The sequence below is a fragment of the Gavialis gangeticus genome, unplaced genomic scaffold, assembly GCF_001723915.1.
Source record: "Gavialis gangeticus isolate Ggan-Ray unplaced genomic scaffold, GavGan_comp1, whole genome shotgun sequence".
Lineage (NCBI taxonomy): Eukaryota > Metazoa > Chordata > Crocodylia > Gavialidae > Gavialis > Gavialis gangeticus.
In genome coordinates, this window is record NW_017729024.1 from 178,932,799 (window position 1) to 178,950,578 (window position 17,780).

At 47.4% G+C, this 17,780-nt stretch overlaps 1 protein-coding gene across 6 annotated transcripts in view; it reads left to right on the top strand.

Annotated features, from left to right (window-relative positions):
- Positions 1 to 17,780, top strand: part of CTIF (cap binding complex dependent translation initiation factor) — a 378,020-nt gene that overhangs the window by 142,099 nt on the left and 218,141 nt on the right. For all 6 annotated transcript variants that reach the window (XR_002097493.1, XR_002097494.1, XM_019518141.1 and 3 more), the window contains 3 exons: positions 4,106 to 4,179; positions 5,094 to 5,198; positions 11,629 to 11,704. Coding sequence is in view for 4 of the 6 variants with exons in the window: in XM_019518141.1 (XP_019373686.1) it covers positions 4,106 to 4,179; positions 5,094 to 5,198; positions 11,629 to 11,704 (255 nt within the window). In the remaining 2 variants the exon portion in view is untranslated. The remainder of the gene's footprint in view (positions 1 to 4,105; positions 4,180 to 5,093; positions 5,199 to 11,628; positions 11,705 to 17,780) is intronic.

Sequence of the window (17,780 nt, forward strand, 5' to 3'; positions counted from 1 at the left end):
GAATGACAACAACTAATTAAATAAGGATTATTTTTTCCTTTGACAACTTATGTCTTCCTAAAATCAAGAACTCTGCTTCCATGATTGGCCGTCAGACTATTAGGCAGTGTTGTTCCTGACAGCTTTGTTGCAAGCTGCAGCTTCTGTATGGAGAGTTCTTCATCTGAAAACCCAAAGGACTTAAAATCACAGTCAATAGACACCCCTGAGAAAAGCAATCCATTGCATCTCCGTTCAGTACAATGTTGCCTGAATTGCCAGCTGGTCTTGGGAGTAGTACTGAAATCTGTCCATCTGGGATGCATACTGAAAATCCAGTCTTGCCTTTGGAGAAGTATTGCTTCCATTGTTCTCCCACTGTTTCCAATTTCTGATCTATGATTTGACTGAGAAATTGTCACATGTTGATAGGAAGGTTATAATATTCGGACTGTAATCAGCAGCCTTTCCAGATGGGTGCTGGATGTGGACATAACCAGAAGAAAAGAATTCATCATCTAGTCCACTGCTATTTATGAATCATGACTTGAATGCAAGATTTGGGTGATTCAATGAACAGCTGAACTCATCTGTTCTGAAACCTAGCTACAAACACCTAAATGAATTTATTATCAGAAAAAAAATGTAGTAGACTACAAATAGTTAATATTCTCCCGTAATATGGATCATCTTGGAACAGACCAACCACTACCTCTAAAGGCAGATAACCCTGTCCTAATGATCGGTATTATTTTATTAATGTTCTGCCTATAGACTGAAACAGGCTCTGTTTTTTAATTCTTTTTTTTAATTCTTTTTTTTAATTCTCACTAGTCGAATTTTATCCTTTAGGTTGTAGACACAAACCCAAGTGTTGGTTGAGCTGCTTTATATTCACATGTAGTGTTACTCCACCTACGTGTCTATCCAGTAAGTGCGTATTGGACACCTGACTACAAGCTACAGTGCCAATCCCAATTTTTTGCCCGTTGCTTACATTGTAACAAATAGCAATTAAATGCATCAATTACTTAAGCAAATAAGAACTTTTCAGCTTCTCTGTCGACTCTGTTATGTAGCTGTCCGGTGAGGGCAAAATGGATGACATTGGCTAGAATCCACCGTTTTCAAGGTTTCTGAAACAGCCTTGAAGGGAGTAGAGTCTGTTCATTTCAAGGTGAGATCACAGGCATAAGGCACTCTGAAAAAGAAGTAACAGGCTTCAACAACGTACAAACTTTTAGCACAAGGTGTTCCTTGTAGTTCATGAGCACCGTTTGTCTACACCGATGCTGGATAAGTACGGACATACTCCGGGTCAGTGCATCATGTTTCTTCAGTCCCCACATTATGCACTTCAGTGGAATACGGTATGACTAGGGACCCACTGAAATCAAGGAGGCAGGCGAGCAATTTTGCAGGCCGAACGCAGCAACGGCTGCCATTTTCGTGGTTTTTTGCAGTGAGGTCCCCCGTCACTGCCAATTGGCCCGGGGCCCCAGCGGCAGCCGTCCCTTGCCATTGATTGGCCAAGAGGGCTCCTGTTCATGTGGTTCCGCCTCTTGCCATTAATTGGTGGAGAGGGGCGGGGGCCGCATGATGGGCAGCCCTCTCAGCCAGTCAGTGGTGGAGGGAGGAGAGGGCAGCCACCATCTTGGCTCCCTTTCTGCATGCCAGTGGCTGGGAGGGCTCCCACTGGGGAGCTAGCAAGCTAACATTTTATTTTCAGTAAGGTTCCTTCCCCCCCAGTGATTCTGCTGAACATCACAAGGAATGACGCTTTCTGTAGAAACTATCTCAAATCACAGTTTCCATGAAAAACGCAAAATTGTGACTAAGTCCCTAATATTATCCACCAAAAACTGTATTGAAAGAACATTATCAAAGGCATAAAAGCCCTGTGCAACCCTATTTTGACTCCCTCCCTGCATATGCTCTGATCCAATCTATTTGCTGTACAAGTTGGACCTCTCTGTGGGTAAAGCGAGATCTTCCCCATGTCACGGACAGAGAGCTGGGGCACAGAGATTAAGGTCAAAAGTTTGTGCGCTCAAGTTGAGACATCAGGGACCATATCTTTTCAGAGCACGTGGGACGGTCTAGCACGTTGTGTGTTCAAAATGTGGCACCCGTGGGATTCAGACATGGCTGTGAGCGTTTCACTTTTCTGTTATGCCAATATCTCAGGTCAGGCACCCCGAGGCCGAGGAGCGCAGAGCTCTTGGCCGCTTGTGAAACGTGGTTTAAAGGACTTGCTTAGGAGAATACAGAAACACTGGCAGAAGCAGGGAAAGCTAAAGCTCAGTTCTCCTGGACACCATCCAGTTGCATTAACCATGGCACACGGTCCTTTCTTGTCCTGTAGTTACCTGCCTCGTTCCACACCCCCCTTCCAGCTTCTGCAATAAATGAATCAGGGTTCATAAACTGCAGCCTCCTTTGCTGTGCAGCCCTGATTCACCCGCTGTGCAGATCCATACTGCATAGTGAATGAGGGGATGGGGTAAGCTAAGGTGGGGAGGAGGATAGGACATAATGGTGTCATGCAGGCACTTGCAGACTGTATGTCCATAGAGGGGCCAACTTCAGGTTGCACAGGTAACCTTAAATCTGGTGTTGCCTAATACATGAGCACGTGAGTGCATATGTGCGTGTGGGTATACTTCCTTGTCCTAGACCCACTTGTTTGCAGTCTTGTCATCCTCCGGACCCACTCCCCCTCAAATTTTAAGTATTGAACAGCTTAGGAAATGCAGAGCTCTAGAGACATCTCCTTTTAAGTTAATGGTTCAAATCCTACTCAAGGCAATAGTGACCAAAAGCTGTTTCTTTTTTGATAGCCATTTCCTGGCTGTTATGAAGTAGCTCCAGTTGAGGTGCATCAGTAAGGCAAATTCGAGAGGCTTGCACTGCTGTTGCATGTGTTGTAACAGTCCTAAGGGCAAGCAGGCAAAAGACTAAAGACTCTGGGGCTGTCAGGCCAAGACATTGGAAAGAAAATGTCATGAGTTCAGTTTGACTTGGGAGGAAAAGTGCAGTATTAGACAGGTGTGTCGGTAACGCAAGAGGTTCAGTCCGTACCGAGGAGAATGAAATAGTGCCCACTGACCGACAACGTACCTTGCTCGTGCATCTTTTTTGTGTTGCGAGTCAGATCACAGTGGGAGATGCCACTGTCAGACCATCGTGTCAGCAATGCGCTTGGCTTTATATGTGCATGTGGGCTGTCTGTCTCCTGTGGCTTTGTAGGACATGACATGCGGTGGCTTCGCCTTTGATGCAACAGAACTCATCAGATGTCCTTCCCAGATGTGTTTTGGACAGAAACCATATGGTTTTTGGCACTTCATTCTGAGCTAGTGAAAGAAAAAGGCAAAGCCTTCATGCCCCCAAACCCAACACTGGCTGTAGGTTATCGAATGCTTTTGCAAAGAACTAAATTGTGCTTCAGTGAAATAAGCCTGGCACTGTTGAGAGCTGTCTAATGATAGCCCTTATCATACCAAGGTTGGGACAGGTCCTATCTCACCTTGTTTTCAGCTCGTCCTTAAATCTGGAGCTGAGGTGACTGGTCAGGATATGTTAACCCTGGCAAGTTGCCTGACCCTCGAGAACCTTTCATAGGCCTCACAAGGCTCAACTGTTGGAGGGGGAAATATCACACTGGGATCATATAGCCCCCCTCAATATCGGGTGAAATCCTGGGGCAAAATCAGTCTTCTCCTTCAAAATGTTCCTTGCTGGTGACTGGGATGGACATTAGGCCCCTCTTCCAGTGGCCTGCCATCTTCCAGTGGTTATCCCCAGTGCAACCCTTAGTTTCTGCCTTGTTCTCTTCAGTCTCGTTCCACTTGTTGTAGCTCTTCTGCTGCCCAAAGTTGAGTTTTTTACTAAATTAGTGACAATTTGTATATGTGAGTTTGTCACCCTCTTAAACCATGGATCAAACGTGGGATGGGCAACAATCCTCTGGCTCAATGGAGGAACCACGAGAAAATGTTGCAGCATCTCTATTTTATTCAGAGAGTCTTGTTAACACTCAGTGGCACAGTTGTACATTGGCTCAGTCATCCAGAAAGCACGTTGTAACACCTGTAGAATAACAGCTTTTTCCCCTCCTTTTTAGAACGGCAACAAAGACAGCTCCCTGGACATGTTGGGCACAGATATCTGGGCAGCCAATACCCTTGAGTCTTTCAGGTAAGCTCAGTTAAAAACTCTTTTAAAACGCAAATGGGATATGACCTCTTCTAGCCGTACCCTGCATTTCTGTCCTCAGGGTTTTCAGCACCATGGAAGCTACTCTCCCTCGTCCTTGCCTCCTCCCCTGCCCAGTCGATTGTACTGAGCCCAGTACCCTTGACCCTATTAATGGTGAATACAAGCTAGAGAAGGTCAGCAGAATGACTTGCATGCCAGACTTTGAAAGGGAGCACTAGTTTGACTGTTTTTTATCTGTTGAGGAAACTTTATGTGTAGGACTGAAGTGGCTCTGAACTCTTCTTCTAGGACTTGAGATAATTCAATTCATAATTTATAAATCAATTCCTTCCGTTAATTTGCAGCGTGCACGTGCATTTTACTTCAGCGCTTACAGCACGCAGTTTGAGTTGCCATGCCACCCTGAGACACCACAGGTACCAGCCCTGTAAAAACTGAATGCATAAAATAAGATTTTTCCCAGTTCTGTGCATCATTCTGTATCCTCTCCAGAACAAGCATGAAACAGGCTTCTCAGGGAAAGATCCACCGTGGCGCTGCTGTTCCAGTACCACCTGTAGGCCTTCCAACAGGGTACTGGCACTTAGTTTCTTTCCAGAGTAGCAGTCACAGGAAAAACGGCAGCTTTTTCCAAAGCACCTTTAATTAAAGAGCCAATGCAGCTAAGGAGGTTAATGGTGCTACATCTGGAGGACCTCTTCAGAGCAGTCACTAGGAACATGGCACTTAAGCTCATGGATGTGCTGGTCAGGCTATGCTGAATGCAAAAGCTGTCTCTAGAAATCATGGCCTTTTTTGCCAAAGGTTGAGTGCTTAAAATATGTTCCTCCCACTCCAAATACATTTAATTAGTAGCATGCTCTTTGTCTCTTTCTCTCTCTCTTTTTTCGTAGCGGTGCAACCTGGGATCTGCAGCCTGAAAAGCTGGATTTCACACAGTTTCACCGGAAGCTGAGGAACACCTCCAAACACCCTCTCCCCCACATAGACAGAGAAGGGTAAGTGCCCTGTTTGTACAGCACCTAGCACAGTGGGATCCTGGCCCATTATGAGTGCTCCTAGGCATGGTAATGACCTCTTTTTTTTTTAGCAGTGCAGGTGTGGGTGTGTCTCTTTACAATGAAAGCTCTGTTATGGTGGCATGGTCCCTTTGGTGTGGGTCACACGGGGGACGTAGGAACTGTAGGAAGTCGAGGTGGGAACCTTGGTGATTTACAATGGCACCAGGACAGAACAGTTTCCTCTTGGAGTTTTTCTGTTGCTTTGTGTGGTTCAGGGTTTTTTTTTAACAAAGATGGACCCAAACCAAGTCGTTTGGAGATGTTGTGCAATCTCCGTCACTGGAAGCATTGAAGTGCAAGTTGGACAAACACTTGGCTGCAGTGGGTTAGATAGGGATGGTCCTGCCTTGAGCAGGAGTTGGACTAGACGACATCCTGAGGCCCTTTCTGTCCCTTTGGTGCGATAATATTTGAGTAAAGCTTGGATCCAGTGTAGATTCATAGATGTAGGGTCAGAAGGGACCTTGCAGATCTTCTAGTCTGAGCCCCTGCCCTGGGGGTCATACACACAGGGTAACGTGTATGTATGTATATATAGTGACATCTTATTTTATCATGGAAAAATGCAGATTTTGGGGGGTTTTAGCAGAGATTTCACTAGGTAAACATAACTGCTAATCCCTTCAGTCGCTCTGCCTAAAAATATGCTGACATTTTCATTCCTCATCAGTTGAAGGTGAGCACCTGTGTGTGTGTGTGTGTGTGTGTGTGTGTAAGTATCAGTTGAACACAATATTTTATTGATATATTTATGGTTTCCCTCCTTCCCCCCCTGTGGAGCCCAGCCTTCATCCCGCACAGGTGGCACGGCCAGAGCAGAGCCTGCTGCGGCGGTGGGCAAATGCAGGCTGCCCACTGTGGGCTCAGGGCTTCCCGCCCTGCTGCCCTCCCCCTGGGGCCTCTGGGCCCTAGCAGGCAGGACACGGTGCAGCAGGGCATAGCAGGGCAGGCCGGGGAAGGTCGTTGCTGCTGCCGGGAACTCCACGCTGCTATCACAAGGTGCCTCCTGCCTGCCCAGCAACAACGAGGGGCACAACTCTGTGCCGCCACTCCCACTGCTGCCAGACAGGCAGTAGGTGCCTCGCCACAGCAGCACAAGGTTTGTGGCAGTGGCACCGAGTTTCCCTACCCTACTCTGCCATGCTGCACCAGGTCCCACCCGCCAGGCTGCGGAGACTCCACGAGGGAAGGTAGCAGGGCGGGGAGCCCGCAGAAGGCAGCCCATCCTGGCCCCATGCACAAATCTGGCGTGCATGTGCCCACATGTCTCCCCCAGGAGTGCGCGCAGCAGCAGGGAGCCAGCCCCCAGCCCTGCCCCCAAATGAGCCACATGTAGCTGCGTCCTGCTCCCTGCCTGCACCCTGCAGCCATGCACTCTGGCCTCAGGCCCCAACCCCCACACACCTTCTTGGCTGGGCAGCATCCTCAGCCCAGCCCAGCTCCTCCCTCCCTCACTTTGGGAGCCTCTATTCCCCCCGGCCACCAGACTTACCTGTGGGAGCTGCTCTCCAGGCTGCCTGGTGGCCATGTGCATGTGTACATGAGCACATGCACATGGTGCCCCTGCCTGACCGCCCTCCTCCCTCTCCCCCCAGCCCCTTGCAGTCTGCATCTCTGCTAACCTGCAAGGGGAAACCCACTGTTTCTTGTGTAGTTCTCCTTTGAAAAAGAAAATCTGGGTTTACCACATTTTTCCATGGCGAAAAGAAAACCCTTATCTGTGGTAATCGAGCCTTCTCTCAAATCTCTCAATTCTTTTCTTCTTTTCCCATAAACTCAACAGATTTGGCAATTTAAATCTCCCACTTCTCCAGCTCTTAGGTAATTTCTTCTGGCTCTTTCCTTCACCACTTTCCGTTTTTCAGCATTTTTTCTGAAACAGCTGTATGCAGTCTTCCAGTCCTGGTCTTTCTCAGGTAAAGTCCTCTTCCTGCCCCTACTCGGTATCCCTCTGCTTACAACCAAGGCTCACAGCACCACTACTGGGAGCTCCTTATGGACTTGGCCTTCTAAATCCTTTTCAGAGCAGCTCTCTTCGAGGGTATAGTCTTGCTGTTCTTCACATATGGCCTACATTGCTCCTTACTAGATAGAAACCCTTGGATTTGGTTGCGTTAGAGCGTGTTTTGTTCGAATGGGCCTGTCATGCCAGTTAATCCAGATAGCTCAGTATAACTGTGCTGTCTGAGTCACCGTTTTCCAGTCTGTGACATTTCCAGATTTCATCAGTGCTGGCTTAACATTGATGTCATTGGGAACAAATATTGTGTTGCTCCTTGCAGAGCCCCACTAGAAATGTGATGAACGTTTCATGTGAGACTGTGAATGTGAGATCTGTCAATTAGTTCATAATCCAGTGAACAGCCAGTTCATAATCCAGTCAACTGTCTCGATGTTGCAGAGTGCTCGTTTTTTGATCAGAATGTTTGGCAGCGCTAAGTCAAATGCCTTTCTAACGACTGCTACACCCACACATCTACCTTTACTCCGTATCTCAGTAAAGAATGCAAGCAGATTTGTCTGCCATGCTTCCTTTTCTGTAAAGCTCTGCTTTTCTTTGAATTATACCCCTATCTCTCAGGGGGGGGTTGTAGAATCTCATATCATCTCTCCAAAGCCTCACCCAGGGCTAATATCTGACTAACAAGTTCTCTGTATCTAATCAAGTAAGCTGCTGCTTATGAAAACTTAGGCATCTCTGTTTTAGTTAGTCTATATGGTGCAAATCTACCCACCCTTCTGCCTGACTTCAGACAGGTAACTTCCTCTCTCTAAGCAGACTATAACTACCCAGGTCATCCTACTTGCCCTTTTTTGAATAGTGACAATACTAGCACTCCCCAGGCTTCTGGAACTGCCCTGATAGTCTGTGATTTACTAACAAATTGCCATCACTGGATCAGTTATCTACTCAGCCAATCCTTTTAGGACTCCTAAGTGCAGGTTATTCAGGTCTCCTCATTTAGGCACTGCCTGCATGCTCCTTCGTTATTAATGGACTGAAAAGTAGTTCATCATCCTTGTGTGACACGAATGGATCATCCTGCCTCTTTCTAAGTGCAGAATAGTAATATGGGGTAAACGCATCTGCCTTTTCAACATCAGTATTAGCAATTTCACCATATCTGTCTAGTAATGGGTCTCTAGAATTTCTTTTTTTTTTTATTGTTCCTGTTACAATAAAAGCTTGTAAATCCCCTTGTCCTTCCAACCGTGGATTTTTTCCTTGATATCTTTACCTTCTGTTAAAATGTTCTACACTCCATAACTTCTGATTTCTATTGATTGCCTTTTTCCACCTTTTTCATATGTACTATTTTCATTTTATTCTAATTTTATTCTAATTACAGCTCTCTTTTCCTTTTTAGTCAGGAAGAGCAGCCCTCTTTCTCAGTTACAGGATAGTAGCTTTTTGATCCTCTTGTTTCTAACAAGTCTCAAATTTCATTCGTGGTTTTTCTGTCTGTTTTTCCTCCTAATCAGTTTTGCTCCAAATTTTTCCTGAGTTTTGGGAAATTAACTTTTTTTTTTGTTTAAACATGACTTAAACTCACTTCTTTGGGAGTGTCTTTATTTTGCCTCTTTGAATTGGGATCAAGTCATCATCACTAGTCCCTGCAAAATGCATCAGATATGTTTGACTACATTTGAATATCTGTCATGCTGGGTTGTAGGTGATGAAGTCTAGAAGTCACCCAGGGCATGGAGAAGCAATGGAGATCTGAAGGAGCATGCAGAGTGTCTGTGTAGGGGATCTGGGAAGCCAGAAAGCAGGAGATCCTTCTGTCAGAGATCTGGAGGGTTGAGCAGAGTTGCAGGGTCAGAAGGCCAGCTGGGTCAGGTACCCAAAGGATTAATCCAGGAGTTGGGTTAAAGAGCTGAAGGGTCAGGCCAACCTTGGGTAGTCGGAGAATCTGTCAGAAAGCAGCAGAGGCACAAGCCAAAGGCAGAGTAGTCTGGGTACAAAGTGGATCCCTGTTACTCAAACACTTCCTCTTTCAGGCCAGGGATTTTTATAGGAAGTGGCCAGGCACTCTGGTGCCAGGGAATGGGCCAGTGCCTAGTCCCAGGTCAAAGGATCCAACCATCTGGGTCCCGCCTGGATGCTCAGCTGGGGGCATGGTGGACCAGGATGGGTGGCCATGCCAGGAAGGCTGAGGCCCTGGGTTTAAGGCCATGGCCTGACAATACCCTGTAAAGGAAAGGGCTTTATACCTTATTTTCATTAATGTGTATAGATACAAGTCCATGTAAGTGGAAGAAGGCAGAGATGAAGAATGTAAAAAAGCAGCTGGACATCAAACATATTGACATGGTGTTATAATGGCTGCGCGACATCCTAATGCTCTGTAAGGAGGAGAGGCTGAAACGTTTACTTTTTTGCAGTCACGGACTCCGAATAAGTTTCTTTATAAAAGCTCCATGAAATGTAACTTCCTGGCAAAGGAGGTATTTTCACAAACCTGTCGGTAGCCAAGAGGGAATACACTGTGTGGCAAACCTGTTTGAGCAGTGTTGTCACTCAGTAAAGCAGGTTTCATGGTTTTTTGCTTGTCCTAAGAAAAATCCCCCAAGACTACCTTTCTGCGTGCAGGCACACGCACGCATATGCACACACACCAATGTAAATAACAAATGCAAATGCAATAATAAGTAACAATGGACAGTTTGATGATTAGTTTTTCCCAGCAGGTCCGATGGCTGGCTCTCATAAGGGTAGCATAGGACACAATTCTGCAGTTCACAGTCTTCAGGTAGACTGCTATACCCATTCAGAGTCCTGTTGACTGTATTGGGACTTCACTCGGGTACAGCAGTCTTCCCACATACCATCAGTTGCTGGGTTTAGGCTTTGCTTCTTTAACTCAAGGGATTAATGTTACCCTGTTAGGGACGGACATTGCAAGCATCGGTCTGCTTTGCTTAAGGGTAAGAGTATGTCTAAATAGCAGACTGCAGTGCTGTAAAGCATTGCCCATCTACTGCATTAGCATGGAGCTCTATGTAGGCTGGCATACCTTGCTGAGCTCCATACTGACCCAGCTATATGATCCCAGTCCCAAGTTAGCTGGGTATCTGTGTGTTACACTACATCCTAAGACTAATATCTGCTTTCAGGTTAGGTGGCCCAAGGTGTGGCTGCAGCAAGAGCAGCTCTTCTGCCTGAGGTCTACATTCATCTAGGATGTGGTACAGCCAGGCTAACTCGCCCTGCTGCCTCAAGGCCTCATCTCCCACCTCCCGGAAGAGTGCCCTGACTATCAAGCTCTTGACTATTGTAGGGCACGAGGGCAGTCTCCACTCCTACTGTTGCAGCTGTTCCACTTTGCAAAAGGGAATTTAAGATAAATTGGAAGAGAAGGAGCAAGTTACTATAGTCTAGTGGTTAAGGCACTCCCTGGGGAGGTTTCATCAGGATGGTTTATGCATTTTGTCCAGTGGCTGCTACTTGTAAAATACATAAATAATCCTTGGAGCAAGGTACTGGGTGCCACAAAGCCCACATCTCTTTATGGGTCTAGCTCGGGGTGTCAAACTCATCTGGTTCCATGGACTGAATGAGTGGCATGTGGTCAGTCTGTAGGCCAGATCAAACCCACAGACTGCCTATCCTTCCCCTTCTCCACCTCCTCCTTCTCCAGCTGGTCTGGAGCCCCAGCCATGCACCACGGGGATGCCCCATATGGGTCTGATCAGAGCAATGGGGCAGCACTGCAGGCTGGAAGGCAGGCCATGGGCCAGATCCAGCCTGTGAGCCATACGTTTGACACCCCTGGTCTAGCCCTAAGCTCCCTAGCTGTAGCTGATTCTAAACTTCTTACAGAGACCAGCCACTGGAGGGAGACGAAGATCCACATGATCTTTTGGGTTGGAAAGCCAAAACCCTTTCCAGTGAGTGAACGAGGATTTAAGAAAACTGGAGGCAACCATGGTGGAAGAGTAGCCTCAGTCACTATGCTAGTGCTGTGCATCTGGATCTGGGAGTCCAGGCTGAGGGTTCTGGGTTTTTTTCACCCCCTTCTTTACCTAGACTCAAGCATCTGGTGGATTGTATAGGTTGCACTGAACTGCTATTGCAAATTTTAAGTCAGATGTGGGTAATGTTGTTCTGACCTACATTTATATAGAAAGAGGATGCTCAAGAAGAGGTAAAGATGTTGGATGGGCAAATCTCCCATTTGTACTTGCCCCAAAGATTGTCCCCACTTACATGCGTGTGCCTGTGTATGTGTGCACGTGTTTGTGTGTGTACCCCCAGCAGTCCTTCCATTCAAGGGAGGAAACTACCCCTCCTCCTTTTTTGTGCTGTGGCAGAAGTTTAACTGTGGAAACTTTAAGTGATTTTCTTGTTTTGTTTTTGCTTTAGGCTTGGGAAAGGGAAGTATGAGGATGGAGACGGGATCAACCTGAACGACATAGAGAAGGTCCTTCCAGTCTGGCAGGTATGTGTCAGAAGCATTGTCTATCCATGCTGTGGCTGCTGTGTTATTAGTCTCCATATGTTAGCATGAGTCAGGAAGGTGGACTCCCTCTTTCCTTTAACTGTACATGATGAGAGGTTTAGCAGGCTAGTCAAATGCAAAGCATACTGCTGTGTAGCAGCAGCCTCACTAGGGGAACCACCTAGCTGACTTAGCTAGGGTGGCTGACCAAATGTAAGAGCTTTGAGTCTGACACTACTTCCAGTTGAGAAACTCAAACTCAGGTTCTCCAAGGCAGGGGTCAACAGCATACAGCCCAGGGCTGAATCTGGCCCATGCCATGGAGCCAGAGGTGGGGCTTTGCCTCTGCCTGTGGCCTGTCCTGGTTTTATGCAGCAAGAAGTGCACTGGAGCCAGGCAAATGGAAATTGTGCCCACATCACAGCTGCTTTTCCCCATTCCCCCCACTTCCACCTCCTTGCTACAGCTCAGACACAGCTTCCAGCCGATGAAGAACTGGGCTGGGGCTGGGCAGGTTCCAGTTGCATGCACACTGTAGGGGGCAGGGAGGAGAGGCAGTGGCATGGGTGCAGCTGCAAGCTGCCCAGACCTGGCCCTGGCTCAGTCTCCCACTGGCTGAAAAATCCACTCATGCCCCAGTCAGGCAGGGGCTTGGCATTGAGAGAAGCAGCGCCTGGTCTGGGTGCACACCACTGGCCAGGTTGTCCTGACACACAGCTTATAAAGGTTGCTGACCCCTGCTTCAAGGGATACAAGCACCCAGGTCCCATTGTTTAGGTGCCTGAACACCAGACACTGACTGTCCTCACCTTCTCCCACTGCCAGCTGCTCACTGCTATGGCCCAGCCACTGCTGCCACTCCTCTCAGTCCATGGCTTTACCCCGGCATGGAGATGGGGTGGCAAGCAGTGCGGGCAGCCTGTGGGATGCAGCAGCGGCAGCTGGGTTATGGCAGTGCATGAGCAGCTGGCAGCAGGAGATGAGGGCAGCATGCTCCCTCCCCACCTCATGCTCTTGGTATTGCAGGTGGCACAGGGGTCCTGCTGGTGGGAACGGCAACAACAAGACTCACAACCCCACTCCACCATCCTGCTATGGGTCCTGCCTGCTGGGCCACAGAGGTGGCTCCTGCCTGTGCTGGTCCAGCCAGGCTGCAGCCCTGTGCCCACTGTGGGCACACACATCTGGAGGGGCATGTGCCCCCCTGCCTCACACACCCACACCCTGCCCCACACATGCAGAGAGCAGTGAGTCGAGAGTGAGGGGCACCAGCAGGGCTGAAGGGTGAGGGGCTGTGGATTGGCGGTGAAAGGCACCAGCAGGTCCAGGGGGCTGTTTTCTACTTAAACTATTTACTAGGTCAGGACTGGCCATCCGTGTTTACTGCTGGGTCCTGGTACAAAAAAGGTTGAGACCCACTGGTCTAGAAAACAGGGCTTCTACTCCCAGGGCAAGTGCCCCAGCCACTGACCTGCTGAGCTAAAAGGCAAGGCAGCCCCTGCTCCTTTGGTATCTAACACCAACTAGTCATGAATTTTCTCCAGCTAAAGGTTCAGAACTTTCCCAGCATTGCACATGTCCTAGGGTACCTACACAGCCAAAGTGCAAATGACTGAGCATTTGCAGTAAGGAAGCACAGGGCAAATCCCTAACTCGGTGCCAAAAACTGCAGTTCGGCAGCTATGTAAGTGCTGCTTAGGCGCTTGACGTGGAAATAGAGAATCTGGCCCTGAGTGGGTGGTCTAAGGTCATACAAGGGGGTGTGCAAGAGAGCTGAGCCCTGAACTCACGTCTCCCAGGTTGCCCTTCAGTACCTTGTCCACAAGGCAGTGCTTCCTCCCAATTGCATCTGAAATGCACCCATCTCTGGGGTGGAAAGCAGGTAACAGCCAGGTGGAAACTACATCAATAACAACACTCACTGTATAAAAGTAGAGGAGACAAAATAATGGCAAAGGACGATGGGACAAACCCTTAGTCTTAAGTATTCTTAAGACTCTTTGAAGTCTGTGTGAAGATAGCAAGGCTTTGGTTTGTAAGGTCAGACGAGCTTCCAACAGAGTGATAGCCAACATGTTTAAGTTAGAAGAACGAAGGGCTGTATAGACTATGCCATTGTTTGAACCTCTTCACCAGGGGAGCTTGGCTCCTTTCACACGGGATGTGAAAGCCATACCCTTCATTGAAATCTATGGACCTAATTATCCTCTTTCACTGGTCTTACACCTGTTTAAATCCACTGACTTCAGTGAGGTAATCCTGATTTATACCAGGATGAAGGAAAGCCTGATTTTCCTGTGTTGTGTTGAGCCTTTGATAATGGCTTTGCTTTGAGACGAGAGCATAGTCACGTGTTACTCAAGGTCCTTAATTGTCAGTCAGCCAGACTTAAGCTCCATCTTGAAGACCTAGTGAAAATGCTTAATTTGGTATTTCAACCCTGCCTGTAGGCAGATTAGTAGAATGCTCCATTTATTTCTGAGACTTGCTTATATATTCATGTATTATCACATGCGTATATGGAAGCTAAATGCCACACAATTACTGCCATGGGTTTATCTTGTGCAATGCTGACAAGTGAAACACTTCCTGACAACTGGCTTAATCTTGATGTATCATTGTTAACTAGATTTGAATGTAGTCATGCAGTGCTGGCAATGACTGTTTTGCTGTTTTGCATTACCTTGGTTTCAGTGAATCTTAGGGATATTTAGAAAGGTATCAGTGTGAGAGTGTTAAAATAACCCCCTTCTTATTTCATATCCGTTCATTTTTCCCAAATTGACGCTATTTTTATCTCAAAGCCCCCAAAACATCTTTTCAGCTCAGAACGGTACAAGGTCTTTCCCTGTCTCAGTGCTGAAAAATCTTACTGCTATCAAAGATCATTATTATCCTAAAACAGTATCATTATCCAGCTTATAAAAAACCATTAATAACAACTTTTTGCTTTCTAACTGGACAGTTCCTGTCCTGTTCTCTTGCCAAGGCTTGCTAAGTGTGTGTTGACACTTCCCTGTAAGTGAGGGAACAAACCAGTAGGAGGAGAAAATTAGACCAGATGCTTGAATATGTTTCTGCTAGTTCCATGACATATATAATATATATATAATAGTGTGTGTGTATATGTATGTGTATATATTTATGTATGTGTGTGTGTGTGTGTGTGTGTGTGTGTGTATGTGTATATAGATGTGTGTGTGTATCATATATATATATTAACTGGTTAAGAATTCAGAGCCATTCCTAGGCCACAGTGCATTAATTAGGAGCGCCGAGATAGGGAGAAAGGGAGCCTCCTTCCTTGTTCCATGTTGCCTTGGAAATTTGGTTTCCTTTTATTTGGGTTTACACCAGAGATGGGGTCTGTATCTAACTCTGTTCCTGGACACACACGTCTTTGGGCTGAGATGGGTAGCTGATGTTTGCTATGGGATCTACCATGGATCAAGCAGAAACTTAAGATCTGAGCCCCTTTGAACTTTTGTAGTACTCAGGGTTTTAATCAAGAGTTTTCTTGCTAGAACCCAGCTGTAGCTTTTAGAGAAAATATCTGTATTCAGTAACATCAGCACCGTAATGGGGTGAATGAAGAAAATATCTTCACTGAGTTTTTTCTGGGTAATAACTCTTGTCCCAGGCTTTGGTTTGGAAACTGAAATATTTATACCATTTTTGACTGAGAGGAGTAGGGTAGATCACGCTTTAAGTGGCACGGTGCATTCTGCCATCTTGTGGGCATGTGTATTAGGACATCTGCAAAGCAAAATCTTGTTTCTGGTGAAGTTGCTGGATATAAAATTTTGATCGCTGCTTTGTTTTCTGTGTTTTCAGTCCAGGCCTAAATTGTTTTGTTGTATTTGGTAACAACCCCCCTTTGTTTCGAAGGGAATTACAGAGATGTCTGTGATAAATAAAAGAACTGGGGTGAAGCAGTTTGCAGTGAGGCCTGTGCTTCTCCTCATGTTGGCACGGGGCCTCTCAGATTGGAAAGCGTCCTGAAAAGAAATAGCGACACGTGGCATGCAGTACATTGTAGGACTCTAGCTGCCTGTGAGTAGTACTCAGTTCATGATGACAAAGTGTAACCTGTTCAGATGCATTTAAGTTGCGTGGGTGCCTAAGTCTCATTAAAAGAGAAAGGGAATTAGACAGCTAAGTCACTTAGGGCTTCTTTACGCGTGCTCTGGGTGTGCAGTGGGAGGGAGGAGCAGGATGCTTTAATTCGAGCCACTCTAATTAAAGCACCCGCAGTGTCTCATGTATTCAGCATCCCACACTTCAAAATGGTGGCGGGGGCACTTTAACTGCAGCTCGTTCAATGGGGGTGCCAAATACATGAGACGGGGAGCACACTAATTATCACACTCTAGCAGACTCAATTAATCAAGTCTGCTCCGACACACTGTAATTACAGCACATTGGAGCAGCGTCCCCGCATGTCTAGAGGTACCCTTACATGCTTTTGAAAATCGTACCCAAACAGACTGCTACTTGGGGTTTTTTCAAGGACATAGGGAAGGGAGAAATAACTTTTGAAGGTCAATATTCTTCGCTCGTAGTACCTGTTCTTTCTTTCATGGATTTTTGTTACAATACTAGCACAGAGAAGCTCAGCTCAAATGCAGCAGCATCTTTTCATTAGCCTCTTAGTTTTTTCCTGGTTGACCACGTGGTTTGACAGAGGCACAGAAGACGAATTGACGGGCATGACATTAGGTACATGTCCTCTCTCTAATCGCTTCCAAGTTAGAATATCCTAGATCACCCTTAAATTATAAGGAGGCCCCAGAGCTCTACAAATGTCAATTCAGAATCCCGGTGCCCTCTTTACAGCGAGCATTAGCAACTGAATACGCACGTGCCTGACGTAAGATAAATACTCCTGAATGATGCTAGCCCCTTTGTGCAGATGGGAAATCTGCATCGCAGAGGTGAGATGATTGTCTGTGGTCACAACCCGGAAGTGGGTTGCAAAGATGCAGTGAAGACCCAGTCATTCACCTTTTTCCGGTTCACATTTTGGAATTATAGAACGTACGAGAGAAAAGTATACAAGTAGCTATGAGAAGTGAAATGATACCATCATCAGCTTGTGCCTTCCCAGTTATCATGGAAGACAACCTTGAAAGAAGTTCGTTGGTGTGTTGACATACCCACCCGCTCTTTTGTCTTCCTTGTGTGTCGTTCTTTCAGTGATGCCAGCTCTTGCAAAATGATCACGAGAGTTGCAATTTCTAAGTAAAATTAAGTCTGACTCATGATCCCGCGACAGAACTCTCAAATCTCAGGATTTTTTCTTCTGGTGCGTGTAGAGCCATGCCCAGCAGGTAAGTCTGTGCAGGAGAAGGGGCAGGGGGTACAGATCGAGGCCCTGACAGTGAGGGAGGGAGTGGGGCAGGAGCAGGGGCTGGGTTGAATGGTGCCCTGGGGCCAGAGCATGTCGTGCGGCTTGTCTAGAAGCATGGGGGGTAAGGCAGAGCACGGCTCCCCGCCGCTGCACACACCCCAGGGGAGGCATGGGGGGGGGCATGTGCCCCCTGGATTTGTGCATGGGGCAGAGGTGGGCTGTGGGCTGGGGCTCTGCACCCTGCTGCCTTTGCCTCTGGAGCTGCGCACTGGCCACGCTGCACATCCCCTGCCCACGCAGTGACAGGAGCCACAACGTGGCATCGTGCGAGGCTCCCAGCACAAAGGCGTCATGGTGCAGAGCCCTAGCCTGCAGCAGGCAGCCTGCCTGTGCCCCATGCACAAATCATGGGGTGCATGCCCCCCATGCTTCCCCTGAAGTGTGCACAGCGGCAGGGAGTCACACTCCCTGTCAACCCGCATGCTTCTGGACAAGCCGCCTGTGGCTCTCTCGCACGACGTACCCCAGCCCCGGGGCCCCATTCGCCCTGGCCCCTACCCCTGCTCCACTTCTTCCCTCACTGTGGGGGCCTCGATCTGCCCCCCACCCCCTCCCCTCCACAGACTTACCTGCTGAGTGCTGTCTGCGTCTGTGTCGGGAAAGTGCTAAACAGACAACCGTCCAGCAGATGTCGTCTCAATCATAGCAGGTAGGAATTTTTAATTT